This window comes from Miniopterus natalensis, chromosome 3 (genome assembly GCF_054644295.1).
Source record: "Miniopterus natalensis isolate mMinNat1 chromosome 3, mMinNat1.hap1, whole genome shotgun sequence".
Taxonomy (NCBI): Eukaryota; Metazoa; Chordata; class Mammalia; order Chiroptera; family Miniopteridae; genus Miniopterus; species Miniopterus natalensis.
In genome coordinates, this window is record NC_142083.1 from 9,501,523 (window position 1) to 9,515,476 (window position 13,954).

A 13,954-nucleotide genomic window follows, 5' to 3' on the forward strand; every position below is an offset into this window, starting at 1 on the left:
AATTAGATCAGAATCTCTGTGGGCGAGGCCAGGTGTCAGGCGATCCTAATGTATAGCCAGGCTTGAAAACATACAAGCAAGTGGTTGTGCAAAGCTAAAGGAGACCCCAGGCTCTAGAGGTGCTTATAGTTTAGTAGAGAGAAACGGAGACCAGTACAGAGGAACTAATCGGGATCATAAATTTACTTTGAGGAGGCACTTGTGCACTTTCCTATGGCACTTCACTTTTGTTTTACAAAATAACCTGCACTTTCTGTCTCTTTAAGTTGATAGCACCCTACAGACAGGAGCAATGGAGATAACTTCTTTTTGTTCTCTAGTTAATCCTGTAATCCCTTGGCCCTGTGACTTGGGGGCCAGGGTATCCTCCTGACTGGTTAGCTGACCATGTGCTCTTAGAGTTAGTCATTAAGCTTTCTGCGCCCTAGTTTCTATTTTTTTTAAATGAAAATAATTATACCCATCTCTACCAATTTTAACAGAATATCTTGATGTCCAGTTAAATAATGTGAAAGAATCTTGAGTTTATAAGGGAAATGATAGACACCTAAGTATCATTCCAGTTTTCCATGTCCTGCAGGGGGCTCAGTATCATAAGTGGCAAGGCAACCACTCAGTTTTTTTCACACAGGCCTTGGTTACAACACACGTGCAAAGACCCACGTATGCAGCTTAAAAGTGATTGTTGGCAAAGCTGTCTTGGAGGAAAATTAAGATTGTTTCTATGATCTCTGAGACAGCTAGTGGGTTCTCTGGATAATTTTATTATTATTATTATTATTAGCATTTTAAAAAATTATCCCCCGAGGATATGTGTATTAATTTGAGAGAGAGAGGAAGGGAGAGACCCAGGTTCAAACCTGTAACCTAGGTATGTGCCCTGACTGGTAATTGAACCCGTAAACTTATGGTGCACAGGACAATGCTCTAACCAACTGAGCCACGTAGCCAAGGCTGTACACACACACACACACACACACACACACACACACACACGCATATGTGTATGTGTGTGCAGTGAATAAAAACTGAATTGCTGGGAATACTGAAGTACCTTGAAACAGGTAATAATCGTTGCAGCTCCTTGCAGGGATCAGGTTAGTCTGGTGTAGCGTGGAGCTGCTGTTACCTCCGCCTGGGCCTCTAAACTGCCTCGCATTGTCTCGGGAACTAGATCCACTCAAGTAGGCTGGTGGTCACTGGGTTTTGGTTCCTGAGGTTCAGCACCAAGGTCCTCTAAGGACAGGGAGGAATTTCCTGCCCAGCATTAGGGAGCCCAAACCAAAACACAACAGCTAGGTTTGTTTGCCGTTGTGTTAAAACAGAAGAACAAAGGTATTTTTTGGCTTACTGCAAATATATGAGGGTGAAATTAGTAATGCGTCTTTCCCCCCCCCCCCCGCATAGGGTATGCAAAAACTCACCCAGCCTCAACTCGAGAATGATTCCTATGCCAAGGAGAAAACATTCAAATCCACTCTAAAATATCCTATCAACTCTCCAAACGCAAGTAAGAATTCTTTCATTTGTAAAACATTTGGTTCAACTAGTTCATTTCCTGATTTCCCATGTTATTTGTTTAATATCTATAAAATACGAAAACAATAGTCCCGTGTTTCAACATTTGTTGGTAAAGAATAAAGCATGTAAATATGGTTACATAATATAGAAGCTTTTTGAAATTTTTGACTTCATGATATGGGGAATCATTAAAGAGAGTTACCTAAACTCCAGAATGTTGGGGTTTTTTTGAAACACTCATTTTTGTTATAAAAAAGTGGAAGAGACATGTTTTATACTGCAACAAAGGATATCCAAAGTAGGGAAAATGGGGCCTTTCATGTATTTCCCCCCTATTTCCTCTTAGGAACAGACTCCATTAAAAATGTATCCCTAATTGAATCAGCTGCTGCTCTCTCTTCTAAATCATCACCAAAATGCTTGCTGAAGAAAATTGATGTGATAACAGGGGAGGAAGCAGAGTACAATGTGTTGAAGGTCTGTGTATCATGTATCGCTCTTTCTGGTAGCACTTACATACGTAGAATAAAGTTACCATCAGCAGGGACATCTTTTTGCAAAGGCAGAAATATAGTTTTCAAGAAAACTGAGCTGCTTAAATAAAAATGTTGGGCACTTCCAAAAATTAAACCAGCATTTTGTTGTATTCTTACATTTGTACGTGTGATTTGTAGGAAAATGGGTTGTTGGGTTTACAGCCATTCACATTAGTCCCTTAGGAAGAAGACAGCTCAGGACCCTTGCTTAATGGAACTTCGACCTATGTTTTATACTTTCCAACCTGCTTATATAATCAGTGCTACTATCATATGATTTAAAAATTCAGCTTACACTGAAGGTTTTAAAGTGCTGGTAAGATGAATTGATTATAGTTCAAGAGGGTACAATAATTTTGTTTTCCTTTTGAAAGTTTTTAAGGAACTTCTGAATTTCATAAAACCTAACATTTCACAGATGTAGTACACAGCAGTCTCACACACAGGATTTGAATGCTGAGCCTTCTAGGTATCAGTCCAGGCACATGAGGTATAATTACTACAATGTAATTATTTTTCAACAAGGCACGAATTTCCCTTTGTCTTTCTACGTCTGCTCTTCCTCCAGACCCTCACCTTTCCTCTTCTCTTCCCCCACAATCTACTAGTATATTTACTAAACAAGGGTGTCTCAGAGCATAACCTCAGATCGGACTAGCCCTAGACTTATAGAAGTAATCGCTAGGGTGAGACCCAGTCATGCTGTGTTTTTAACAAGCCATCTAGGTGATTCATGCACACAGCAATATGTGAGAATCACTGGTATTTTAAATTATAATAGAGTACTCTGGTATCACACCTTAGTTCTCATGCTAAATTCTTTAAAATATTTTAAGCACACAGATAGTTCCATGATTACTTTCAAATAAATCACATAGCCCAAATAACATTAAGTTTAATTTAAAAGTTGGTGTATATATATAGAGAGATATATAGGGTGGGGCAGAAGTAGGTTTACAGTTATTCATGTGGAAAATAATACAATAAGTAATAAGTAATAATGCAAGAATAAACTCTGTTTTGTGTACTCACAACTGTAAACCTACTTTTACCACACCCTGTATTGTTAAGTGAAAAAGAAAGATACAGAAAGTAGTATGATATTCTACCATTTACAGAAGAAAGGGAACATATATATGTATCTGGAAAAATAAACACAGTATTAGCGACAGTGGTTACCCATTGCAGGGGGTAGAAAGTATAGATGGGAAGCCAGGGCCGGGGAGGGACTTCTCATGTTGTACATCTTGCTTTTTGATGTTTGAATATTTAAAACTTGTATGTTTTTATAAGTTAAATAATATTTAAAAGCTGATGTACAAAGTTTATTAACAAAGTTTATTAACAAAGTTTACTAACAAAGTTTATTCTGGTAAAACATCAAACAAGTAAAAGTATAGAAAAGAATTTGAAAAAACTTTCCATATATTTGACATTTTAAAATACTGTCCTTCAGATCAACTGCAAGCTTTTTGTATTCAACAAAACAACACAGTCCTGGACTGAAAGGGGCCGAGGAGCTCTGAGGCTGAATGACACAGCCAGCGGCGACTGTGGAGCCTTCCAGTCAAGACTAGGTAAGGAATCCTTTTGTAAAGCAGGACGCTGTCTCGGGGTAAAATTGCCAACGTAGGTGCATGTCATTTTCTGGAGATGTGTCACGAAATGTGTCAGTAAATCACACTGTTGAAAACAACATTGTTTCCAATGTGCTATAGGAGCTTCCTGGTGTCAGAGGACAGGGATTCCAGTTCTGGCTCCCTCATCGACTAAGTGGTGACCTTGGGCAAGTTACTTAACCCCCCTCTGCCTTAGTTGTATCATTTTAAAATGAGGATAATGGCCCTGGTTGTGGGTTTGATCCCTGGTCAGGGCACATACAAGAAGCAACCAATGAATGCATAAATAAGTGGAGCAACAAATCCCCCCCCTCCCCTTTTCCTTTCTCTCTCTAAAAATCAACAAATAAAACTTTAATAATATTCCATAACTTATTGAGTGATTGTGAGAATTCAGTGAGATAATGCATGTCAAGTACCCATGATAGAGTCCACCACATACCTAAATAGTAATCCATTATTACTTAAAAGAACAAGGTACACATTATTTAAAAAGTGAAAACACTTTTTCTGAAAGAGAATATTTGCCCTATAATTTACTCTTGCCATTCCAAACACAGTGTGCAGGTTGGGAAGAAGGATCAGTTTCCAAGGAAATAAAGGTGTGTGGTTATTGAATCCTGTAGACGGAGTGATGGTTGGAACCTGGACTCAGTCAAACTGACAGACTCTGGAGGTTTTGGGCATCCAAAAGACACATTGGCCCTTGTTCAGAGGCCCAAACTAAAAGGGAGCCCAAGAGAGACCTGGGTGGGGTGGAAAGGTTTGGTTGACGGGTCAATATTAGGCAGTCAGAGCTGTGGAGGAGACCACAGGTAGAAGTTGGATCTAAGTGCATGCATGTTTGCTGAGTTTCAGGTATCAAGCTCAAGAAATGGGAAAGGAGTAGAATTCAGACTAAGAGAATAGAAGCAGTGTCTTCAGTTCTGTAATTGGCAAACAAGTTTCTAAGGAACCCAACCAAGTATTATTCCCAAGGCAGGTGCTGGTTGCTTTTCTGCTCTGGTTTAATTTCACTCCTTCCACCGCCTGCCAAAAAAGCCACAAAACAACTTTTATTTTTTATTATACAGGACATACATGTTCATTATAGAAGACAGAAAATATAGATCGACAAAAATAAAATAAAATCACTCATAGGCCTATCTTCCTGTGATAGCCTCTGTTAACAATATATTCTTCTAGACTGTTCTCTATGTACATAAATGCATACATATATTGAAAAATGTGTTTCATGGTGTTTATATTACAACTGGATTTCCTCTTTTTACATAGTATACCATGATCACCTTTCTACATCAATAATTCTTTTTCTTCAGTATTCTTAATGGGTTCATAATACCTTGAATAGCTGTACTATTATTTATTTAACTCCATTTCCGAAAGCTTAAAGTTTTTGTTTCAGTTTTCTCTGTTTAAAACAATTTTTGAATAAATTCATCAGAACACTGGATCCTCAAAAGAGTTCTACAATTTTAATCATTTTTAATGGTATAATAAAAAAATATAATTCCAGCATTTTAACCAAAAACAGAAAAATCCTTTAACACAATAAAGCTTAATTTGAAAACCAAGTTATAATCTAGTCAAACTTAATAGTGAAAATACAATCTGAAAAATAAGGACAAGATATTTTACTTTGCTTTCAACAATGGGAAATTTCCCTGGAAGGCTAAGAAAGCGACTGTTCTGTAGACTGATATATTCGCCTTCGTATTTCAGTTATGCGCAATCAAGGCAGCCTGAGGCTGATTCTCAATAGCAAACTCTGGGCTCAAATGGAGATTCAAAGGGCCAACCACCAAAATTTACGAATAACAGCTACTGATTTAGAAGACTACAGCATCAGAGTGTTTTTAATTCAGGTAAGAAATTTCAGTGATAGAGAATTACCCACCCTACTAGATTTAAAGATCTCTGTAATTACTAATTTGTGAGGTTTTCCCCCCCCATTTTATTATGATAACCTGTATTATTGGAAAAGAATGAGCCATTCATTTTGGTTGTTTACGGTCTAATATAAGACCTACATTTTACATGAAATTTAGAAATTAACACCAAAATCTGTAATAATCCGTTGGTACCTGTTCCAAGACATTTTTATTGATATATGCCATTGAACCTCTACATTTTTCTTTACTATTGAAATTATGTCAACAATCTTACTAAGTTACCAAAGGGACTATTGTCAAGATTGCAGAATCCATAGACTGACGGCTGAAATTGAGAAGGCTTTGAGATCACTGGAAAGGAATGGAAAAACACAGGGCTAGCAAGATAATCAGTCCAACAGCAAATTCCAATTCTGAACATGAGTCAGTCACCAAGGTAACAGGATGGGAGCACAGCTTCAGCTGTTTCCTGCAACAGGAATGCTTGACCTTAAATAGAAGATATCCAGGCACAAGAGACAGAGCTGGAAGGAATCAGGTCAGAACAAAGGCTGGGTCTCCCCTGTGGGCTGAGACCGGGAAGACTGAAGAAAACTGAATACCCAAGTGACTCCGGCAGAAGCAACAATACAACCGAACTGGCTTCCACAGAGTAATGGGGGGGGGGGGGGGGGTCACGTCTCCATTGATGAAAAGCCAAAGTTATTATTAATTACCAGTAAGTGCACTGTTAGGTGTAAGTGATGTCGAGTATTAAGATGCTAGAGTAAGATGATGCCCAAACCCTGTTTACCGTTTAGGGAGGTGATAGTCTGGCAGGCCAGGTCACCTGGCTTTCAGTGGGTCAAGGAGCCTGCCTGAGACTCTCAACTAGGATTAAATCCTGCTGCTCAGTATCAGACCCATGCTGTTGTTTTAAGTTGTAGGATATTTTTTAGAGATAAGCAAACAAAATGCAAGTAAAAATCACCCCAAGTCCCACTCCCAGAGATGGTCACTATTAATAGTTTGGCCTGTGCCATACTGTACACACTGTATGACCTTCGAGCAAGTTATTCATCCTTCCTTAACCTGATTTTACTCATCTGCTAAATGAAGATAATAGTAATATACTTTATAAAGTGGTCGAGAAGATTAGGTAGCTAATATTTAGTTGTAAAATACATATATGTAAACTTTTCACTTATTAATGAAAATGAATGTTTTTGTGTCATTAAATAGTAGTTTTTTCTTCAAAAATTCTTTTAACAGGTGAAAAGAATTTGTATTATGCACCATAATTTATTTCATTAATCCTACTTCGTTAAATACTTAAGTAATCTATTGTGTTTCATTATTATAAATTCTTTAAGGAGGCTGCAAGAAACTCTCCGTGTATGAACATGTTAATTTTCTTGGGAAAAAGTTTTGACTTGTCTTGATAAATTTCTCTCCAGAACGACTGAACCAACTTTCATTCTCACCAGCAATTTCTTATGGTACTTCCTCAGGATTATAATTTTTTAAGCATTTCAAATTTGTTATTCAAAAAATATATCATGTTATTTTATTTTTAACTTTTTGTTCTGAATTTCTTAAATGAAAACATCTGAATGAATTCGTCAAAAGGAAATAAATATGTTGAGTAGTGAAAGGCATTTAAAATTTAATGTAGGAAACTCAAGGAAGCAGAATAGCATTTATATTTCAATTACAAATACTCTTTCAATGTTTGTTATTAATTAGCTTACTAAAGAAAAATTACAACTATGCACATGATATAAATTAAATTAGTCAACAAATATTTACTCAACAACTACTCTGGAATATTGAAGGCAATATGAGAAACAAAAAATATTTTATTGCATTTATATGTATTTAAGGCAACTTAAGAATATGCAAATGAAAAAAATACACTTTTAGACCCTTCTCCCAAGAGTTAGCATTTAGTTGGTAGTTGGTTCAACCCTCAGTTCTGGGTCTTAAAATGTTTGATAACTCTGTGGAGGGTTAGCAATGAGAAAAAATTTTCCAGATTTTCTTTCAAATTGTGAAAAGATATAAAAATATAAACTACTGCCATGTTACCTTAAATAATACTAAGTTAGGTGACAAAAACCTAACAAACAAATTGGCCATCCAATTTGCCAACTAGCTGTGTAAATTCAGACAAGTCATTGCACCCTCTGAGCCATAATCTCATCAGTAAGGGAAGAGGGAAATAAGAGCATGTAGAACACTTGTGTATGTGCTTTTGTTAATATTAATGGAATAAATAACCACTGTTTTATTGTAAAAATTGGGTAAAAGTATAACAGTAAATGTTATACAACTGGTATTGTTAGCATCATTTTTATATTAATAGCACCCATAAAAATAGCATAGAAAAGTACTGAAAACAAGTAATTCTGATGTGTTTGTGGTACAATATCATAGACTGCTCCAATGAGCTCTGCTTTTCCACAGAGCTAGGTGGCTTGCAGGGGATGTCCAAGCAAAGTGACGTAAAGGACGTGAAAGTCTCCCCTCTCCCCGCAAATTCTACAATTTTCTACGGGTGAAATAGTGGAGGAAGGATGGTCTTTACAGAGTTAAATTCAAATCGACATATTTCAATCACAAAATTTCATTTTCTCAGTTTAAAATGCACCAATTGGAACCTCTTATGAAATTATCCACTTTAGGATTCAGTTTGGTTCAAGATAAATTGACTTTTTAACCCTTTAGTTTTTAGGGTTCTTTCCATTCTAGATTTATGCCATATAATTCCTTCCTATTAATAGTGAAAGATGAAAACGCCCATAAAATGTGGCTATTATTAAGTTATTTACGTTGTTGACACCGAGTTTTCCTCACGCAGGCCAGTGCCAAAGACACAGGATCTCTGTACGCGGCAATACATCACCGTCTTGTTGCTCTTCGAAGCTTCCAGAAGCAGAAAGACGTAAACCAAGCTGAAAGCCAGCCAGAAGCAGTCCTCCAGCAACTAAGCTGCGACAGCTGTGATGAAGATGACGATGACTTCATCCAAGTCACTAAGAATAGATCAGGTAAAGGACTTTTCTTTTGGTAGGTCACTGGTTTAAGAAAGAAATGCTAAGCACAATCCTAATATATGCGACAGATTTTTAAAGAGTGGAACCCGTCTGTTTAAAGTGGGTCGGGGTTCGAGCCCTTGCTGTCGGGCTCCGGGAAGTAGGTGTGAAAGTCTGTCTTCTATGCGGGCTTTCATTAGGATTTTGCCCAAAGCCAGCCTCATCATGATGCCTGGATATCATTTACATATAAATTGTATTAAGATCATTTTTATAATTTAAAGTATTAATTGCTACCCTGAAACTAACCCTTTATTCATATTTCCCTTCACCTGCTCTCATTCTCCTATTACAGGCCGTAATAGGAGAAATTATAACTGCTTGTGACAGAGCCACCAGGCAAACCTGGCTTAAAACATCAAAAACTCTCTTTATTCCCTATTTGGAATCTGGCTGCTTTATTTTCAAAGGCTTTTTTTGCCTGGTGCAAAATGAATTACTTCTTCTATTGTGTCAGGATTCATGAGTTGAGTGAGGTTGAAGTGGAACCAGCAGTAAACAGAGTTTAGGTTTCAGTGTTTGTCCTGACGAGTGGATTTAAAATTAAAGTTCATTATTATTTTTGGAGAAAAACATTGCCAAGGAAACAATGAGCTCTGTTATATAGATGTAGTTATTCTAATATGGTCAGCCAAATATTTTCAGGAATAGTTTCATTTAGGCTTGAATTCTGCTCTACAGAGGACTGAGGGATATACTTACAAAGATAGTGTGTCAGCCAGCAATTTTCCAACTTTTAACCATCTTAAATCTCAAAGCTAGTTTAATCATACATACATAATTTAAGAATCCATCGAAAAACATGTACAGAACTCCATGAAACATCTTCCTTTGCCTAGTACTAAAAATGTAATCAAGAGAAACATGGACCAACCATGCAGATCAGGATCATAGAGTGCCGGACTCAGTGAATCAGAAAACTAAGTGAAGATGATTTTTCTTGTTATTATTAAACAAATGGCTTGTTATTCTTTGAAATGTATAAAATTTTTATCTTTTATATTATTATAAAGTTTATATTATCAACAATAAAATGGGGTCTGTTAGAAAATGAGTTGATATCCACTAAAAATGTTAGCTTGAATATCTTTTTAAAAAAATCCTCACTGGAGGACATGTTTTATTTTTATTTTTATTGATTTTGAGAGAGAGAGAGAGAGAGAGAGAGGGAGAGAGAGAGAGACATCGATGTAAGAGACAAACATAGATTGGTGCCCAGACAGGGACAAACCCCAAACCTGGGCATGTGTCTGACTAGCAATTGAACCAATGACCTTTCGTTTCATGGGATGATGCCAGGGCAAACGCTAACTTGAAAGCAGGGTTAAATGGCAAAGTCTCATCAACAAAGGACCTGTTTATGGAATCTATATTTTTTAACATGCAACTATCTTCAGATGAGATGAGAAACAATGGAAATAATGCAAAGTAAACGTCAATCCTATGAATCCCCCCTTCCCCTCTCCCCTTTTCACTTAGTATCTTCTCCAAGAGGTGTTGCATCCAAATGCTAAAATGTTATGAAAGCAACAAAAAGTGTAATTTTAAAAACTTTGTTGCCCATGACTTCAGGAAGGGTTTAATTATTTGAAAATCTCATGTTTAAAGTGAGTACCATTTTCAAATGTTACTTATAAGAATATACATTTTATATATTTCATTTCCTCACCAGTGAGCATATTCATGAGTATTTCTGTTCAGTTGTATTCAGTATTATATCTAATCTGAATATAACATTGTATAATAAAATATATTAAATTTTCATCACAGGTCCTTCTAGGTGGACCCACCGACAGTCAGTTGCCTGTTCATGAGTGCCACCTACTATGAACATGACACCATCTATACAAAGATTGGTCACCTACTGAAAATTCTAAGCCATCCTGACTAAATAAGAAGATATGGTTCATTCCTTGAAGAATTTTAATAGGAAAGTTCATGAAATATAACTTGTTGCAATTGTTTTTCTCTTATATAGTCTAATAATTCTGAGGTTTTACATTTTGATTATTGTGGAGAAAATTAACAGACTCTAAGAAATACATGGACTTCAAAAGTTCAAAATTTGTCATTTTTGAAGAAGTTAATTTAGAATAGGATTTGGTAACTAATTTGGACTATTCATCACATTGATGGATATAATAGTTAAAATTATAAATTGCTGGATTTGATAAATATCTAAGTAAAATGTTTATTTTTTCAGTCATACGTCGTATGGCCATAAAACAAATATTTTACAATATTTCCAGTCATTTTTTTGAAAACCACTGTAACTGCAAAATAACATTTCATTAAAACATGTTTTTCTTCTGGGAAATGTGTATTTTCATTCAGCCTTTGGATTTCCTAATACTATAAGATTATGTATTCATATATTCCTTTAAAGAGAGTATTTGTTCTTGGACTTGTATCCACTGCACCTTGTATATGTTTACTCACGGTCAGCCTCCAACAGTTGTTGAAGGAATGAACAAAATACATTACCTATGTATCAAAACAGTAAGTATGCAAAACTGCAATACTTTAACTTGTTCTTTGCTTTATTTATGTAATTCAATTGTCATTAATATTCTAGTAGGCATGGCTGTAGAGAGACCTTTTCGAAATAAGTATATCATATATAGCCAAATGAAATTTTTCTTGAAAAATTCAACAGTAATTTCAACAATCATGCAACAGAGTTTTGATGCTCCTTTTTTTGATTTTTGTTTCAGAGAGAACGTGTTACCCAAGAAAATGAGTCTCAGTACTTATAGCCATATTTCATTTTTTGGTCCATTTTGATCACCCCTTGGTTTTAAAAATGACTTCTGATTGTGACCCCCATACAATTCCCGTTAGAGGCATCTTAGTCTGCTCAGTCTGCCATAACAAAATACCACAGACTGGGTGGCTTAGACAACAGAGCTTTATTTCTCACAGTTCTGGAAGCTGGCTGGCCAGGTAGGTTTCCTTCTGAGGCCTCTCCTCTTGGCTTGTAGGGGGCACCATCTCACTGTGTGCTCACGTGACCTCTTCTGGTGGGAGCATGGCAGAGGGGGGGGGGAAAGCTCGCTGGTGTCTCTTCCTACAATCGCATCAGACCAGCACCCACCTTCATACCCTCATCTAACCCTAATTACCTTCCAAAGCCCCATCTCAAGCACCATCACATTGCGGGGTAAAGTTCCAACGTATACATTTTACAAGAACATAAACATTCAGTCTATAACAAGGGAGTAAGATTCATAATTCCAAAATGATATCTGAAAATGTTTTGATATTTGAAAACGATGGCACTGGAGGAGTTATTGAAATAACTGGTAAATGTTTAGCCTAAGAAAGACTTGGTATACACTAGTTTTCAAAAATTAGAGGTTTACCAAAAGGTCTTAATTTTTGCCAATCTAGTGGACTTAGAAGGCTGTTTCACTATTACCTTCATTTGTGTTTTTCTGATTTTTAATAAGGTTCAGTATCTTTCCGGTCCTTATTCCCTGCTTATATTTCTCCCAAGAAATTCCTGTTCGTAATATTTGCAACACTAAACATGCCATTTTCTCCTTTTAGTGGCTTCTTAGCATTTATGGAATAAAAGCCAAGTTTCTAAGCATGGATATAATACTTTCCATGCCTTTCCCCCTGTCTACGTCTCTAGCCTCACCTCCCACTGTTGACTGTCTCCCTCTAAATCCTCTAGGGACTCAGAGCTATTTCAGTGCTCCACACCTTTTCAGAATGTTATTCTCACTCTTGCTGATTCTAGCTAATACCTATTCATTCTTTAGGCTTGGCTCATGGCATTTCCAGACAGCTTTCTCTAACTCCTCTTAGGCTGAGTGTAGACCAGTTCCTCCAGATTCCTGTAGCATTCTGGGTGTAAACTTTAGGCTCCTTAAGCGGGGAGACTACCTTTTATTTATCCTAGTAGGGTGCCTGCCCCATAGCAGGCAATGAAATATAATTTGATCTCTGCTGACAGGTGCCGTATGTATCAGGCTCAACAGAAAGACAGAAATCAAGATTTGAAGCTCAGGAGGCAGTCTGGGATAAAGATACTGGTAGTAGCCAAAGTCATGTAAGGGGAAAGGGGCTAATATTTGCCAAGTGTATACTTTGTAATGGGTACATGTCTAGGCATTTGTACATATATTTACAACTCTACAAGGCAGCCATCACATTTTAAAAATGAAGAAGTGGGATTAGAAAGGTCAAGGAACTAGTCCCAGGTTGACAAAGGTAATGAATGGTGAAGCTGGGGTTTGAACCAAGGTCTTTTTAAGTCCAAAGTCCAAGCTCTCGTCATTACACAATACTGGATGAACTCATGTGGAAGAGTGGAGAGAGAGAGAAGGAAAGGGGAAGGAAGGGGAGGGAAGGATGTATCCTGAAGGTGAGCTTAGGAAGAACCCAAAAAGGGGACAGAGAGATGGGAGGAACACCATTAGAGACTGGTTCGTTGGAAGCCTAAGTAAAAAATTTCAAGAGGAAGTGATAACCATGTCCAATGCTGCATAAAGATCAGGTCATTTAAGGGCATAACTTGCTGGAGTAATACATTTGAGGAGGTAGGAGTGATGGGATCCAAAAGTAACAATGGACAACGGGATATACCAACTGCGAAGGTGTCAATGTGGGTAAGTTTCTATCTGGAAATGGGGGAGATCCAAAATTTGAGTTCGTATCTGTGGAATGGGAAGAAAAGCGGTCTGACATTTCACATGTCTGGACCCAACTCATAGACTTTGATTCCAAACTGGTTTCTAGATTCATTTTTCAGTCAAATGGATCACCGACTCCACTGTACATCCGAGCTTGAACCTGTGTCCTCCGTGACTTCCTCCGTCTCCTCTTTCCTGATACCTAACGAATCACAAAGTGTTAGAGCAGCAAGACCCAGACAGGACCTTGAGGACGTTCACACCGTAACACCCGCAGGGCCTGAGAGGCGCGCTCAGCCTTCTCGCCTAAGTCGCTTAGCGGCCCCCGCAGGCAGCGCTCCTGGGCAGAGGGGACCCGCGTCCGCTCAAAGCGGGCATCTGCCAGGCTCCACGGGCCGTCCCAGGTTGATACCCTCACTACCTGGCACACAGCAGGGACTCGGCGAGTCGTCAGTGAGCCCGCGAAGGACCGTCCCTGGTGGCGGCTGGGCGAAAAGTCAGACTCAGCATCAAGCTGGGCTTCACGGAACCTCGGGATCGCTGACGGTCAGCGCCTCGTTCACAGATGCGGAATCCGGGCCAGAAGGATGAAGTCACCTGCCCGAAGTCCAGGTGCTCCTACCGATGGTGCCAGGACTGCGGAGGAGCAGAGGGCGCCGGAGCACGCGGGGC

General features: G+C 38.0%; 1 protein-coding gene across 1 annotated transcript in view; it reads left to right on the top strand.

The window, feature by feature from the left end:
* Positions 1–10,929, top strand: part of RANBP3L (RAN binding protein 3 like) — a 41,677-nt gene extending 30,748 nt beyond the window's left edge. Inside the window, exons 12-17 of the mRNA XM_016222756.2 lie at positions 1,408–1,510; positions 1,868–1,998; positions 3,514–3,634; positions 5,399–5,541; positions 8,408–8,597; positions 10,413–10,929. Coding sequence (XP_016078242.2) covers positions 1,408–1,510; positions 1,868–1,998; positions 3,514–3,634; positions 5,399–5,541; positions 8,408–8,597; positions 10,413–10,456 — 732 coding nt within the window. The 3' untranslated portion in view covers positions 10,457–10,929. The remainder of the gene's footprint in view (positions 1–1,407; positions 1,511–1,867; positions 1,999–3,513; positions 3,635–5,398; positions 5,542–8,407; positions 8,598–10,412) is intronic.
* Positions 10,930–13,954: the final 3,025 nt, after the last annotated feature.